Source organism: Crocodylus porosus, unplaced genomic scaffold (genome assembly GCF_001723895.1).
Source record: "Crocodylus porosus isolate Cpor-Errol unplaced genomic scaffold, CroPor_comp1, whole genome shotgun sequence".
NCBI lineage: Eukaryota > Metazoa > Chordata > Crocodylia > Crocodylidae > Crocodylus > Crocodylus porosus.
Genome location: NW_017728950.1, coordinates 1,749,216 through 1,766,489, shown reverse-complemented (window position 1 = coordinate 1,766,489; position 17,274 = coordinate 1,749,216). Strand labels below are relative to the sequence as shown.

General features: G+C 43.0%; 1 protein-coding gene across 3 annotated transcripts in view; it reads right to left on the bottom strand.

The window, feature by feature from the left end:
* Positions 1-14,205: 14,205 nt before the first annotated feature.
* Positions 14,206-17,274, bottom strand: part of ERCC6L2 (ERCC excision repair 6 like 2) — a 95,588-nt gene continuing 92,519 nt past the window's right edge. For all 3 annotated transcript variants that reach the window (XM_019555044.1, XM_019555046.1, XM_019555045.1), the window contains one exon: positions 14,206-15,346. In XM_019555044.1, the coding sequence (XP_019410589.1) occupies positions 14,389-15,346 (958 nt within the window). In that variant the 3' untranslated portion in view covers positions 14,206-14,388. The remainder of the gene's footprint in view (positions 15,347-17,274) is intronic.

The following is a 17,274-nucleotide window of genomic DNA, read 5'->3' as shown; positions in this document are numbered from 1 at the left end:
GGGGCTGTGCACCTCCTGGGTTAGATGGAGGTCCTGCATTTTGGCTAGGAACCTATGTGAGTGGTCAGACCTGGCTGGTTGCTCTTCCCAGCAGATGTCTGGAAAGTTCAAGTCACCCATGATGACCACGTCCTTTGAGCTAATTACCTCCATGAGCTGACTTAAGAATTCCTGGTCTAGTTCTTCCCCTTGGTTGGGTGGTCTGTAATAGACCCCCACCATTAAGTCTCTTTCCCCTCGACTGCCTTGTATTCTAACCCAGAGCACTTCCATGTGCCCCTCCTCTGACTCTGTGCATTCCTCCTTGAAGTAGAGTGCCACACCCCTGCCTTTCCTCCCTGTCCAGTCCCTCCTATACAGCCTATAGCCCTTGATATTCACTGCCCAGTCATGCGTTGGGTCCCACCACATTTCAGTGAGCCCCACTATGTCTGGGTTGGTGTCAGCTAGCAAGAGGGTAAGTTCCTCCTGCTTGTTTCCCACACTACGAGCATTTATGTAGAGGCATTTGAGGCCTCCTGTGGATGTGTGCACTGGCCCCCTAATCACAGCATTGCCCTGGTCCCTGTTGCTTACCTGTGTGTATGTTCTGCTCGTCGATCTAGACTGGGCTGTACTTGTGAGTGCTGCTTGGTTTAGCGGTCCAAGGCTTCCTCCTCCCTCATCTTCCCCTTCCCCCGACAAGCCTAGTTTAAAGCCTGCCGGAGGAGATCCGCCAACCTAGAAGAGAACACACTTACCTTAGGGGAAAGGTGGAGCCCATCCCACCCAAGCATGATCCTCCTTGGATCATGAACACCAGAACTAGTTCTACTACTCCATATGTGGTTGTAACAGGGCTAAATGCAGAGGAAATACAATCATTCTGCTCCACCTTGATATTATTCTTTTTTATATATCAAAGGATCACATTAGTCTGTTTGCCCACAGCATTGTATTGGGATCTCACATTCAGCTGATTGAAAGAGGCAGGAGAGTTGTGACAAAGTCATTGTTTTCTAGGATAGAATTTCCATGCCTGTAGGTATGTGTCGGGGGGGGGGGGAGGTCCGATGACACTGCTACTCGCCGCAGTCTCCACCCCCCTGATTTGGGGACTGTCCTCAGGGTACTTTACCCGGAGCTGCTCCTCTGCAGGCTGGATGCCTCTGGATCGCCTGCCACGACTTTGATGACCTCCTGGTTCAGTGTTGATAATCGGGTGCGTGCCAGTCCACAGATGAGACTCCTGGGTCCTAGGGGTCCCACGGTGTCGAGGGCTCCTCTGCCCCACACCCTCGCCCGTACCTCCACGGGGTTGAGCAACAGTCCGCTCAGCCTCCTTGCCAAGATATCGTGCCCGGGATCCGTAAATCAAAGTAGGCAAAAACAACTCAATGCTAACAGCCAGGGATTCCCCAGAGCCTGGAAGCCGCCTGGACCTTTTTGTGGGCCTCCCCAGTCTTTCCCTGTCCACTGTGTGGCTAACACCCCTCCTCAGGCTTCTGTTTAAGTAATCAACTTGCTCCAGGGCTTGCGGGGTCCACTGGGCCCTCTCCATCGCAGTGGCAGCACCTTCCCTGCTGTGAGTGCCCCCCTATTAGAAGGAATACGGCTCACTGGCTTCTGCCGAGCCGAGCCGGGCTCACTGGTCCAGAACTGTCAGTGTCTGCGCTGGGGCGGTTCCTTCCCAGATCCCAGGTCTCATTGGGGTTTGCCCTTACCCCAGAAGGTCCTCCCGTGCCTCCGGGCTACCTTTGTCCGTGCCCAGGTGATCCTGCCGACATCTGCACCGCCGCCGCTTGCTTCCGGTTCCTCCTTTCCAGCTGCCTTCGGCGTCTCCTTTATAGTGGACAGAACTGCCTCAGGGCCTTTCTTCCAGACACACCTGTGGATGGTGAGTGTTCCCACCCTGGCAATTTGTGCCGAGGGGCATCACACAGGCTGTTTAGCAACGGGGCGTGGGGTTTCGGGGGCCACCTGCTCCTCTCCTCCCCCACAGTATGGCCTGAGTTCTTCCTTCCTAGAGGTACAAATACCTTTGGGTGTTATGAAAGGCATAAGCCCAAATTCATTTCCACCCTTTAGGCACATAAATAACACACAGCCAAAGTTAGCTGTTTAAGAAGCAGTTAGGACCAGTGGCACTGGGGAGGTTCAGAAAGATGGGGAGGACCCTCCCACCTTTTAGTCCAAAGTCTAATGGTCCTGAACATGTTCAGAAAGACAAGTCAAGTTGCACATTCAGTGTAGCACTTAAATGCATATAAGTAGCCCTTATCATCACTTAGGCAACTAACTTTAGCCCTGTATGTACTATTTACTTGCCTAATGGGGAACTGAAATTGAGATATAGGGGTTGCTTGCATTCAGCTTGCCAAATGGTCTCAACTGCTTCACATGAGATGTGTTCCTCATTACTAATTGCCTGTCATCTGTTTTCTTGGCAAATGTCTCCAGCAATGATTTTGTTTTCAGTAATACAAGTAGCATAGGACCAAGAACCAGTTCTGGTTGGGATCCCACTAGGATCGCAGCAGCTTGATGATGTTTTCTCATTGATAATTACATGGGATCCGTCAGCCAGTTTTTATGCTACTCACTGTTGAGTTTGTTCCTTTCTCGTTTCTTCATCTAATTATCTCAAGCAAATGCCTCACAGAATTCAAATGGATTACCAATACATCAATGCTATTACCTTTTAATAAACAAAATAACTTAGGTTGACACTGTTTTCCCTAAGTCCCTGTTGATAAGCATTTCTTATATTACCCTCTTTTAACTCTAATCAAGTCCCATGTTAGCCATTAAACATCTCAGGGTTGATATCAGCCTGATGGGTTACCCAGGTCATCCTGTTTTTTGAACAGTGATGACTGTGGCTGTCTCCCAGCCCTCTGAAATGTCTCCCATGTTTCAAGCCTGCTTTGAATGCTCAATGAATGATCCAGAAAGTTGTCCAGAAAACTCTTTCCAACTCTTTTGGAAGAAAGTTAGCTGAATATGCTGTTTCACAATGCCTAGGTTTAACAGCTACAGCTTAATATCTTCTGAGTTCCTGCTTGAATGGAAAGGATGTTGTCATCACATGACACTAATGCATCATGTTTTCCCCCCCACAAACACAGAAATAAAATATGTATTGAATACTCCTGCATTACTATGGACTATTGTCCCAATTTGAACTATTAGGAGGTGCAGAGAATCAGTTCTTCCCAACTTTTCACTTCCCAACCAGACTTTTTGTAAAAAAAAGGAGAGACCCCTTTTAAATACAGGGATAAATATTCAAAGGGAATGCCACATTCTTTATGAGCAGATTCCCATTTTGATGCATCCTGCCCTTGTCCTTGAAGCAGTATACGAACAAATACGGGCAAGTAAAAGCTGGATAGATTCAAGTGCTTATCATGGATGCCAATTATGCCATCTCCCTAGCTTTTCCAGCTTCATGAGTTGCTAGAGTGAGTTTGCTGTGGAATAACTACTTAGCCCATTGCACACTAGTGAATACAACAATTCTCAATTAACTCTCACTTCAAGGGTAACACTACCCCACTAGAGGTTCAAGTAACCTTATTATAACCACAAGGAAGAAGCTTAAGTCATTTGCTTTGCCATCATAATTTCGAGATTTCTTTACGACTTTTTCCCCATTTTACCTATCTATAGAATTATCCAATGATATTGAGGACAATTTAGATAGTAGTTCAATTTCTAAAGCACTGAAACTTGGACTTGGCTTCTGTGGGAAACTCTGTTAGACAAAGTAATTTGTAAACTAGAAGAGAAAAACTTAGTTTTTTAAACTTCATATTTCATTGAAGATAACTTATTGATAGAAAAGTGTGGGACTGTCCCATTAGCAGAACAGTAATATAATCCAGCATGTCTGTGGCACAGGGAGCTCCTGCTGATTTAACGATACTATAAGTGAGTGAGTGTGTATATGAACCCACAGAAACAAGCCAAGCCCAGTTCACATCTGAGTCTAGATGCAAAGTCAAATTTCTGTGTTTTAGAGGTGGTGGGATCAGGGGACTGGAGTCTATAAAACAAGCTAAAAATAAAAATTCTAGTTAAGAAATTATAGTCTAAATTACAGCATGATGTGAATTTGTTTTCCTCACCACTGAGATATAAACCTCAACAACTGGAGACTCTTTGCTGGAATGTCTCCCACAGCCTTAATTACAGATAGGCCATTGATGCCATTTATACAGTTGTGAGCATTTACCTCAAACAATATAAATATACGTCTGGTATTTGTGTTTAAAGTTACTGGCATAGAATGAGTTTCAGGGCAATACAGATGATCTTGTTTACATGAGTGTCCACTTGATGGAAACAACTGAATATCAAACTATAGAGGGGGGAAATCCCCTTAGTATAAACAGTTTTCTAAAGTAAAACGAAAGCCTATTTTGAATCAAGCTGGTATTCATTTAGAGTCGGATCTTGCTCCCAGTGATGTCAATCACTGCTTTGCTATCGTCTTTATTAGGAGCAGCTTCAAGGGTTTAATACGTTAATACTAAAAGCAAGCTACTAACATTTAAGTGACTGCAAACATCCAGGGACAATTTATGCATGTTTTAGGATACAGTTCTATTGCTGTATTCTATCAAGAGCTCTTAGTAATATAATACTAAATAGTTCATTAGTGTGTTTTCAGACAAGACAAATGCAATGGGTGTTTATGCTCCCATCCAAATGACAGAGCATGGCTATTGTCATTAAACGATTATTTGGCTCAGGGGTACATTTGAAATTACTTGTCTGGGTTTCATGTTCTTCAGCAGTGGGGCAGGACCCATAAAGAACAAAAGTACAAAGTATTATTTATTTCACCTCTTGCTTTTACCCTGCCTTCTCGGATAGCTACCACTAGGATTCTTTCCAAATACATAGCTTGAACAAAGAAGCCTCCTGAAATAAGGTTCCAGTCCAAAAGGACTCAGTTAAGTGATTTGTTTGTATCATCTGATGCCGTTTTCAAATATTTTTGGTTTTGTGATCTGCACAGCTGGTAGCAGTCCTGATTAGGATAATGCCAATAAGAGATGTTCGGTTTGCTTAACTGAACCAAAAATTCCTTTCTTTGTTTTTTCATTGCTTGGAAACATTTTGTGGGAACCAAAATGAAACATTTCAATTTCCGTTTCATGTTATGTAATCCCCCCCTTTTTTTTTTTACATTTGTCAATTTCAAAACAAAAAAATAGAAACATGCCATCACCATATTTTTTAAATTCCTTTTGCCTCTCAGTTTTTTTCCCAGCCAGATTCAATCTGTAGTCATGAATAGTTCTGGTCTCCCGAAAACTGCTTTTTCTCCCAGCATTTTCTATTAATAAAAAAAAATAAAAAATTGTCATCTGTTTTTAAGTACAGAGGAAAAAAAATGTTGATTTTGAACAGGTCAGTAAGATTGACAGCTGTTTTGTTGACAAGCTCCTGCACCTCCCCCATGGGCTGGAGCAGAAACTTAAACTGTGTCTTAATGTTCCTGTGAAAGAAAATGGTTAATTTTGGCCAAATTACAAGCTTTTGAAAATCTCAGTTTGCACATGCTCAGCAGAGACTTGTTAGTATCTGGCGGGTAAATTCTCCAAGGAGTCTGACTTTGCTAAGCATGCAGCAGCCCAGGGGCTGAATTAGGCTTTTCCTGAAATTGTTGCTTCAGGGGGCTCTTGTGGAAAACACACAAACAGTGAGCAAGGAGACTCTCCTGTGCCTTCAGTGCTATCCCAGCTAGTGTGCAAGCATTGCAGTAGTAGGAAATGGCTAAATGAATCCAGACACACAAAAGTAGACAAGAAGTGGGATGGGAGGCGGGGGATGGCAGAAGGAAGCCTAGCTGGAAGAGGGGAGACTGGCAGTTAGTGGAGAGGAGGAAGGAAATGAGGAAACTTTGGAGAGAATGTGGATTTAAGATGAGCAAATAGTGTATAGGAAAACTGAGATAGTGAACATAGGTTAGAGGTGGGAGAAATGAGAGGAGATTGGGGCTAGAAAGCCATAGCCAGGAAAAAACTCTCAGGGGCCTAAGGCAGGAAAGTGCCCAAACAAGGGGTCTTGGAGAGGAGACAGGGATGAGAAGCCTGTCAAAGGAGACTGGAATTCTGCTACGGATCCCAGAAGGAGACTAGGACAACTAAATTAGGCAAGGAAACAGAGACTGGATTAGGGATTTAAAAAAACAAAACAAAAGGAAGGTAAAATACATTGTAAACAGGGTTGAACAGGCTCAGTGAAGCTGGGTAGAAATGTCTTGGACTAGCTAGCTTCCAGTACATTGAATGAAATCCAGGATTCCCATTTCCCACTGTTCCTTCCTCTTTACGACATAACTGTGAAATATACTGCTGGTTCACATAGGAGATAATCTGCTACCACTGTCTATTACTTAAGTGGTCTGTGTCATGGTTTAAATTATTCTAATCTAGGTCATGAGCAGCGTGTTACCCAATTCCACCTGGCGGAATTTGTTTTCCCCCCCAGTTTGCTCTATTTGAAAGCCTTGGAAACCACAACTGGATACACACTACCCCCTGAAAACCCTGAGTAGTAAGGTTACAACATCAAGCTCTCAAAATGTAGAAAGTACCAGGATTAAGGTTGCACATATGCAACCTTCATGGAGTCTCCTTGTGCAGATGAATTATGAAATAGCCTTTATTTTACACGAACATCCAATACATTTTTCCTACAGTACCATTGCCTCTTTCTGTGAACAGGAAAATGAATCAAGGAAGTGTAGGGAGGGCAGCAGTTGTCTATAAGGAAGCCTGCTTCACATATTGTAGTCACTGGAATGGGTGGTATGAAGGAGGGTACTAGAGGAACAGAAGAGACATCTAAAGACCATGGTGAAGGCTCTTTGCTTCTGGCATGGCTTATTACCCTCTAGGCAAGTCAATCAAACCAAAAACTTTCCACAGGGAGTAACTACATGTGTTCTTCATTTTCTGGATTTATTTATTCCCCCCCAAGTACTATTGCCACTTTACATAATGCTGGCATGTGTCTGCCATTCAGTGCCTGAAGTTATCCCTGAATAAATCCCATCAACTTCTGTCTCTCAAAGTTCATAAAATGTTGGTATGCACGCCAATAGTTTCACAAAAACATAATCACTGCCTGCAATTGTTCACTTTCACAATCCTGTATGAAGTTTGTTTTGCAGCAAGGCGGTTCCCAAGCCTGGGTACATGATTCAGTTTGCAAAACATGGTGAAGATGAAGTCTGCCCAAAACTTAGGACACACACGCTACATTTTAATCAAGGAGAGGGACCATACTATCAATAGGTTTCCTGCTTCAGTTGCATTTGTTGTGTAGACAGGGTCAGATTTCTTAGGAGTTCACAGGAGCCCTGTTTTACCCAACCAAGTAATTCCCACTGAATTCAAAGGGGATTACAGGTATGTGCTGAAGGGTCAAGAGAAGAAAAATCAGAATCCTACAATCTTCCAGATTTAAATAAGCAGCTCTAAAATCTAGTCATCCAGTGAAAACTGGCAGCCCCCTCCTCATGAAGTCAGTTCCTTATTCTACTAGGCTGTTAACAGTTTGCACGTGACCCACGCTTTGCAGCAACCATGTAGAAACCTGCCAGCAGAAGCCACCCACATTCCTCTTTGCTGTAACCCTGCAAACGCTAAATCCCCTGAAGCTTCCTTTATTTCTAAACCGAAACAAATTATGATCAGATTTCCAAGAAGGCTCAGGACTCTTATTTGTAGCTTTTGAAGGATATATATAGTAGTAGGAATTTTTTTGTATGGCACACTCATTTTCAGCCTTAGGTTGCAATTTTTATTATGCATGTCTTATTCATGACAAAACACCATTTTATAGGCATATCCCCAGTGCACCTAAACTCCATAGTTATGGCTTTACATAATACCTCCAGGTATAATCTGTCGGATTCCAACAGGAAAATACATGCAGGAATAAATCCTACTTCAAGACATTTTCTTGTGGTTCAAGGCTAAGAAAACTAATGTGTTTCCACATGTAAATCAACAGAATTTGGTGTACAAGTAAATAAAATGTATACGTGTATGGGGAGTTTTGATTTATCTAAGCCTATTCACCTCTTCAGAAACAAGTGGGTTTGAATATTCATCCCCCTGTGACATCAGGTAGTCAATGAAATCTTTCTATTTGGGCCCCCATCCTGCAAATGGTTGCAAAAGTTCCATTCTTATGCCCATGCCAAGTCCTGCTGAAATACAGTCAATGAATCTTAAGGTAAAAGGAATGACGGGCCACATCTAACCAAGTCCATTCACTCCTATCATTATTTATGTCACATTTACATGTGACTTTTTCTATTCCTCTGAAGCATCCAGAACCCCCCGCCCCTCACCAAAAATACTAACACCATCTCCATACCATAGCCAGGTCTGAGGTCAAACTGATTAGTTTCTGAGTACTGGAGAGTGTCAGATGCTATTTGATCTGATCAGCTACTGTTCTCTCACAGAACTGCTTCAGAAAGAGGAGATTAAAGACTGGACTGTAGGCAACAATATAATTAGTATCAAGCACTTCTATGATCCAGATCCATACCATAGTTAGCTATACCATACCTGCTTGGCATGCAAGAAAATGTAACAATTTTTTATTAATAAGCAGGCCCATCCGTGCATTATTCATTGTCTTTCCATATTAACAGGAAGTAGGAGACACAGAAGATGGAAGCACTGGATCCATCTCAGGGATGAAAGTATTTTCTTCAGCTGAAGCATAATTCAAAATCAGGTGATTAAACTATCTTTCAGTTTTTCTATTGAGGCTAGTTTTGTCTTTATGTGCACGGGAAACAAACTTCTTTAACTGTCTTCATTGGCTGTCATAAGTTGAAGTGGCTCAAAGCTGTAAGATTGTATCAAACACCAAGGGATAGAATAAAAATGGTAGCAGCATGTAGATTCAGAGGGAGACAGACATCTACCAGACTCATATTTATCATACTCATGCCAATTTCTTACAAAGCCCAAGCATGTTACTACTTCATCACATGCGTTAAATACCAAGTTGTCTTGCTTCAGGTACTTAAGTCAGATTTCCCATTATAGTTTTCAATGGCATCCAGTTACAATAAGTGCATAATGGCTAACACAGAGACAGAGCAAAGCCTATAACAGCTTCCCATGACCTAAAGGAGAATCTGCTCCAGATCAAATTTAAACTTATTTTCCAACGGGCAGTCATCCAGACCACAAAAACCACCACAGTTCACAGACTGCTGCTGTGCAGCTTCAGTGTCCAAGGTTTTAAAATTTCATAACATTTACCCTTCACATAAAACAAGTTATACAGCATATTCAATGCAAAACCCACTATTTAAATGGCATTGCATTTGAGGTTTCAGAACCTACAGAAGTCAGAGATTATGGTTGAGGTTCCCTTGGCAACATTAAACCCTGGCTTCTTGGTTACACATTATGATAAGGTCTTCCATCAAATGATCCCATAATACTAGGCAAGGTGATATATTATTCAGCCAATAAGGCATTATATTACTTGTTTTATAAGCATTTTTCTTGACAGCAGCTTTTTTTTTTTTTTTTACATGAGTGTTAAATAGAGGCAATGCTGCCAGGGAATAAGGTGATCAGTTGTAGTTCTGGAATATGTTCCTAAACAGTATTTTTTAAAAATAAATAGGCATCTTTTTGTTTCTTTTCTGAAAGACTGGTAGGGTACAGATCAGAGATCAGATCCAATGTTTATTACACACAGGAAGGTTTGCCTACATACACATGGGGATGTATGCGTGCATACTAATAAGAGCTAACAATTATTATTCACCAGTTTACTTGCTATTAGAATAGGTGCAGAGTATCTATTACAGTAATGTGGCAGGGCACATCTACAATATATATTTTCTGTACAACTGAATAAGAACTTTTAGTCTGTATTGTATTATATATAATTGTATTTGGTAATTAGCAATCCAAAGACCATAGTTTAGGGCATATGTACAAAGAACAGAATTATGGTTGAATACTCAATCTCAGATATCTTAATTTTGGGAACTTTGTGCTACAATCCTAGGCAGAATTCAAGGTAGGACTAATGTCACAGATTTATATTCAGATCCTATACATTCTACTTTCCTTGGTTGAAGCACTCTTGAGTCATGAAGAGACTGAATACAGACATCCCTATGCGATATGCAGAAGGTGGGGAGGCAAATAATACATAGTTTCTAAACACAGCACTCTTCCTTAGCTAATCTAAAGGGCTTTATACAATGGGCAAGCACCATTTTCCACACAAATAACCCACTCCCCCTAAACCCCCATGCACCTGCCTTAGAGGCGTCACAATTGCAGTTTACCAGACCGTGGAGATTTGTGCCAGTCCATTCTTGGAGCCTCACACTGCCCCATATTTTCCTCCAAAGCAATTTACCTTGTAAGGGGAATGCACGTCACCTGAAGTAGAATGGAGTCCTTCTTCTGTGTATTACAAAGATCCACAACCCAAATGGCCTCATAAAGGAAATGTGCTTTCAAGATCTCCACTAGAACTAGCCAATTTCTGTACTGCCCCCGCCCTCATTTCTGAGATCCCTTTGTGTTCTATTTGGGACCTAATCAATGTGGTCCAGTATCCCAGATAATTGTTAAAAAGGTTCACGTACCTTTGTAGGAGGAAAAAACCCCCAAAAGAATCTTTTCCCATTTTTCTCATTATTTTAAGTATATAGCTTGAGAGCATCTTGGTTTATGTAAAATTATTTAGAAATAATATTAGCAGTACTGAGCAAATCAGAAAGTGTAGGATTATCCTCTCATTATTAAGAATTTAAATCTACTTGGTGTGTTTGGTATGTGTTTTGGGCAAGAGCCAATAAAAGAGTTACCTACAAGTACCTACAAGTTAGACACTAACACCTAACACTGAGGTTCCTGGCCTTCAGAGTCGAGTCCAGAAGCCTGTGTTAGGCATTGCTATGTATACAATGCACGTGCAGAGATGGATGGCTCAGAATGACACCTCCAAAAAACTAGGACACTTGAGTGTGGAGCTGCCTGCAAACAAAGCTAAATACAGGGATATGTATGAACTTCTGCCTTACTCAGAGTTTAGGTACATGAATCAGGGCTCCTCCATTCATTCAAAATGCAGAGTCTAGAATTCTCCTCCAAGGACACGTATCCACAACTATTATTTTTGGAAGAATTGAGGGGGAAAAAAAAAAATCACAGTTTTTTGTTTTGTTAAATAGAGCTGGAGGAGCTCACCTGTTATACATGTATAGCAGTGGTACCAACATTTGGACCAACAGACCACTGTTAACCTCAGAAATTTCTCTCAGGGGCCACCATACACCTTCCAAGGACAGACTCCAACAACAACTGTAGGAAACTTGTTCCAGACAGTAACCATCCTCACGGAGTTCTTTTCCTGCAATTTAAGACCATTACTTCCTGTCCTGTCTCCTATGGCCACAAAGAAGTCAGTCCCATCCTTTAAGCATTTGAACACTTACCAAATTGCCTCTCAAGCGCCTCTTCCCCTAACTAAATAATTTCAGTTCTTCCAACATTTTTGTGTAAAGCATGTTTTCTACATCTCTAATATTAATGTTTGTTGCTCTCTAATGGGCTTCTTCCTATTTCTCTGTGTCAGTGGTTCTGAATCTTTTGTAACCCAAGGCACCCCTGGATAGACTCAAGGGACACCTCTGAAAAAGCTAGCTCTCATTTTTCTGCAGTCAAAAGGGTGAAAACTAATAGAGCAGGTTTTCTGTTGCAAAAAACTCGGAAAGACCACACCTATGGATTTCTGTTTGAAATCTTCAGGTTTATCTTGTGAATCATATTTGTAAATCTAACCTTGCTAACATTGTGTGGCACCCTAAAGCACCCCTGAAAAAATCACAAGGCACCACAGGGTGCTGTGGCACCCTGGTTGAGGATCAGTAGTCTATGTTTTTCTTGTAGTGCAGTGCCAAACTGAATGTAGTACTCCAGGTGAGTCCTCGCCAGCACTGAACAGAGGAAAAGTATCACTTCCTTTGACTTCCTGGTTACACTCGCGTGTCATTATCCAAAAACATCTACTGAACTGGATGCCTCAAGGCATTTAAGCAGAGGAATACTTACAACCTGGATCCTAATTGTGATCTGTTTTCTATACACAAAGACACAGTACTCTAGGCAAATGAAACAGGGAGGCATGTAGTGAGTTCAGGTGACTGTACTTAGACTGATTCCCCTTAACTCCTGCTTTAGGAGTTTAAAAGTCCTTCAGAGATCCTAGAACCTGTACATAAAATACAGTTCAAAATTGAAAATCAAGAGTACTTTAGGGAACCACCACACCTCTTCTACACCAAAGGTGTTCATAAACATTTGTTGTTGGATTGTGATGCATCAGATTGACATTTGATCATAACTGCCAGCAGTCATCTATTCTGAATCAGTTGAGTATAGATCATTTATAAAAGCTAATTTGTGTGCTAGGGATTCAAAGCTACTTTGCATGTAATGTATGTCACCTAAGGCAAAGGAAGTGGATGAAGTTGTCAATACAGGCCTCTGTTATGACTACATATGCACAGCCTCTTTTCCCCCATCAGTTCCTCTTTGATGGACCCATGCTTAATACTCTGATTACAGGATGCATCAGAAAGGCAGAGGGTGTACCTGCTCAAGTAGCAATCAAAGTGGGCTCATGGTGTCAGAGCAAAACTGTGTGCCCATACTCACCTATATTCTTGGCAGGTGGCAATACCACATTAGCTTCCTCATAAAAGAGTTTATCTGGGATTCCACAAAGATGCCACTGGTGGAGGTTGCAGGTGGGGTGTATCTGAATCAGTCTGTCCCTCAAAACTATCCTACTCCAAGCCATTTTATGGACATTACAGACTGCCTACAGCCCATCTGGGATTGTATGCAACTTTTGCCACCGTATCCTTTCACCCAACTGACTTTCCACTACCACAAACTGGGTTTGCTTGTTTGTACCATACCTGGCACAAACAGCATACCATGACATTGTGTTCTGTTACTGGACTCCTAAAGGTGAAGAACAAAACCTCTGAATACCAAAATATAGCTTCTTGAGACAAACAGAATTAACCCAGACAGCCATGACAAAGATCAGAAAGAAGGAAAAATTACTGTAGTAACATGAAAGTTACCCATGTAAACGGAAAATACTAGGGCGCTTGTACACGTGATGGGGGTTTATTCCTATGGATTGAAATGGTGGGTTTTTAATTCCAACAATTAAAAACCCACCGTTACAATTTAGGGGCTTCCACCACTGTTAGAGAGGGGCCCAATACTTTTAAATTGTTTTCCCCTTGGAGCCCACCCATGTCTCCTGCAGCAGAGGAACAAGGTGCTGGCGGGCCAACCAGTCCCTGAGCTACAGGGGACCCTGGTCCCTCTGTAGTAAGAGCACCCCCTGGGGCTGCCTGGGTGGGTGCTACCCCAGCTTGGGCAGCACGCACCTGCTAGCCACCTGCCTGGGTGGCCCCAGGGGGCACCACCAATGTGGAGAGAAGGGCTGGGGCCCCTACAGCTCAGGGCCCACCGGCAGCTCACCTCCCAGCCACGGAAGAGGCAGGAAGGCAGGCTCTGCAGAAAAAAGGAAAGGATTAGGCCCTTTGTTGCTTTTTTTGTTACTTTTTTTCCCAGCAGAGCCTGCCTGCACAATCTGCCGCTGGATGAGTGGCACCTGAGCTGCAAAGGGTCCTGGTCCTTCCTTCCACAGCGGCGACACCCTCTGGGGCCATCCAGGCAGGGTGCTAGCTGTGTGGGTGCTGCCCCAGCTCGCAGGCAGCACCCACCAGATCAAACTCTTCCCTTAGCCTGCAAAGGGAGCAGTGCCTGGTGGGCTTCCAGTGTGCAGGCTCAGGGAAGAGTTGGATCCAGTGGGTGCTGCCTGTGACTGGGGCAGCACCTGTGCAGCTAGCACCCCACTTGGGCGGCCCCGGGGAGCGCCACTGCCATGAAGGGAAGGACCAGGCCCCGCACAGCTCAGGGGCTGCTCGGCCCAGCAGCAGCTCATGCGGACAGGTTCCACCAGGAAAATAAATAAATAAAGGCAGTGAGGTGCCTGATCCTTTTTTTCCACCCCCATGGACGCTGCCCACCTCTCCTGTGGCCAGGGGGGCAAGCTGCCGGTGGGTGCTGAGCTGCAGGGGACCCTGTTCCTTCCCTCTGCTGGGGTGGCACCCCATAGGGCTGCCCAGGTGGGTGGCTAGTGGGCATCTTGGACTATCTTACGCTATGTCCCAAGGGCAATAAGACTGGAGCATAATACATCTCAAAATTGTCTGATAATTTACGCTACTAATACCAGTGAATATTCTTAATCACTTTGCGACTGATTAGCTTGGTGCCCGAGATGCAAGATTAATGTACATATCTATGCATCTAGAGATGTGCCAGGAACAGATTCAGTTGCATTAGATTTTTTCCACAGAAAATTCTCATTCTTTTTCCAAAGAGAACTTTCACATGCTTCTTCCTTTTTTGTCAAAGCAACAAGAGGCGCTCTCTCACACAGCTCCTCGATGACTGCCACATCTGTCAGCTTCCCGATGCTCTCTTCATTCTCCTCATTCAGCATATCCCAGAAGTCTTTTGGTCGTTCTTTTGCTTTCGATGCAGGCTCTGAAGAGAATCTTCTTGGCAGCTGTGTAGGCCTATTTCCATCACTTTTGAAGAGGTCACTGAGAATAGAGGTGTCTCCCAGTAAGTCTACAAAAGAGTTTTTCTTGCAAAAGAGTTTCTCACCGTTTTCTGACTGAGACAGGGATCTTTTTCTCGGAGACACTGTCCCCTCTGAGTCTTGCTGTCTGCAAGTGGCATTTGCAGACAGCACCTCAATTATTTCTGATTTACTGCTTAATGAGCCAGATGCCATAAAATCTTTGAATGCCCGACTGTTTCTGCCACTGATGCTATCTTGGGTAATGACAGTGGGCAATTGTTTATATTCGGCATTAAGACACACATCATCTTGTATGCAGGAGTTATTGTGAACTTGCTCTGCTTCTCCTTTACTTCTTTTTTGGCTACATATTTCTGTAGTACCATGGGGAGGATCTTCAGCTGCTGAAGCACTAGACCATGATTTCCCAAATTTAATAGTGGACTTTCTCTTTCTGGAATGGGCTGAACACACCTCATCTTCCTCACATCTATCGGAAACACACGCTGGAACCTCAATTGGAAAAATGTTCTCTAACTCTGGGTACTTTGCTGCATAAAAATCTTTCAACATTTTCTGTCGTATTTCTGATGTTGTTTGGGCAATGTGTTCTGCAAGTTCTTCCACTGAAGCCATATTGAAGTAGGAGACCATTTCCTCAAATTGTTTCCTGTAGCCATCAATAAATAAATTTTTTAAAAAAAATGTTAATTTGCCATCTTTCATTTACAAAAAACCAAACCCCACTAAGGATATAAAATAAAAATGGGTTCACTTAGGTTATTTACACATCACAACTTTAGTGGACATCTTGTATTTACAATCACGTATTTAGGCAAATATGATGTAGAGGCAGGAATTTTCAAAAGGGACATTCACACTTCACTTCCATTGGATTTTACATTAAACAGCCCCATGAGATGATGCATGAACACTCCTCACAGTAGAAACCAGAATCCAAGTCTCCTCCCTCCCATTTAACTGCCTGGCCACTGAACTAGTCATTTCACTGGCCCTATATTCCTAAGTCACTTTTAAAGCGTTATCCTCATACAATAAATGGAATGCTGTATCCATGACAACCCAACTTCTACATTTAACCTTTCATCATGAAGCTGTTTGCCCTTTAAATGTTTTGTGTTTTCATTGTTTATAACAATAGTTAGGTTTAGCTTGAGTATTTCCTGACAATAACCTTCTGGTTAACCTCCTGACAGATTCTGAACATGGACTGATATGTGTTTTACGATGACAGGACCCTGGCTCTGATGTCCGGTGTAATAAAAACACATTTGCATGAACCTCAGTCTGGCTTAGGACCATATAGACCAACCTAAAATACTTCACACCATCTGATTAAGCAGAACCCACGCTATACATTTTCTGTAGGCCTGATCTTTGGAGTTATCTATTCTGCATGCTTCAGACTGGCTTAATTGCTTCCACAATGTATAAAACAGCCACTAGTGTAGGCTTCTGGGCTTACACAGCCTTTATCTTTTAGAACAGAAATCAAGATTTGATGCTAAGAATCTTTGGGGAGTTCTCAGGCTCTTTAAATAAAAGATGCAGCTGATAAGGAGTCGGTCATTGGACTAAACAGAACCTACCACAATGTCTATTTTGCAGTGAGCTCTTTTTAAAGTAAGTGTTTTCATTTTTAATATTTCAGTCAATCTGAGAGAAGAAAATGGGATAGAAGTGTTGTTGGATACTGATAATGATTTACAGTACATAGTTTCATAGTGCTTAGGGTCAGAAGGGACCTAAACAGACCATCAGGTCCGACCCCTTACCCCAGGCAGGAACGGGTGCCGCGGTCATATCACCCCAGCCAAATATCTGTTCCACCTTGTCTTAAAGGCCCCCAAGGTAGGAGAGAACACCACCTCCCTTGGGAGCCTATTCCAGAGCCTGGCAGCCCTAACTGTAAAGTAATGTCTCCTGATGTCCACCTTGAACCTTCTCCTTAACAATTTGTGGCCATTGTTTTTAGTAACCCCAGGCAGTGTCCAGGGGAACAGAGCCTCCCCCAATTCTCGCCCCCACCTGGTGAGTTTGTAAACAGCCACCAGATCCCCTCTCAGCCTTCTCTTGTGGAAGCTGAAGAGGTTCAGGCCCTTTAGCCTCTCCTCGTAGGGCCTGCCCCACTGCCCCTTGACCATGTGAATGGCCCTCCTCTGGACCCTCTCAATGCTAGCCACATCCCTCCTGAAGTGTGGCACCCAGAACTGGACACAGTACTCCAACTGTGGCTTGACCAGTGCTGCAGAGAAGGGAAGGATCACCCCCCTGGACCTGCTTGTGGTGTGTATTAAAAGACTATCATCATTATTTTAAAGAAATCCCAATCCCATAGGAAAGAGAGCTAATAATAGATGATTATAATTCAGTAAAATTTCCTGATTCACAATGGTGATGAGCACAAGATAAAAGCCTATGTCCAACTCTAGTCCAGAAAACTAAAGATGACACTCAATGACTGGCAATCCATTTAAGAAGCCTAAAAGTGAGGAGGGACCTAAGCTAGGACCTCATCTCACCAAATGTGTGTTTTTTACTCATTTCAGAATTACAGAAAGGAAAACATGTTAAACT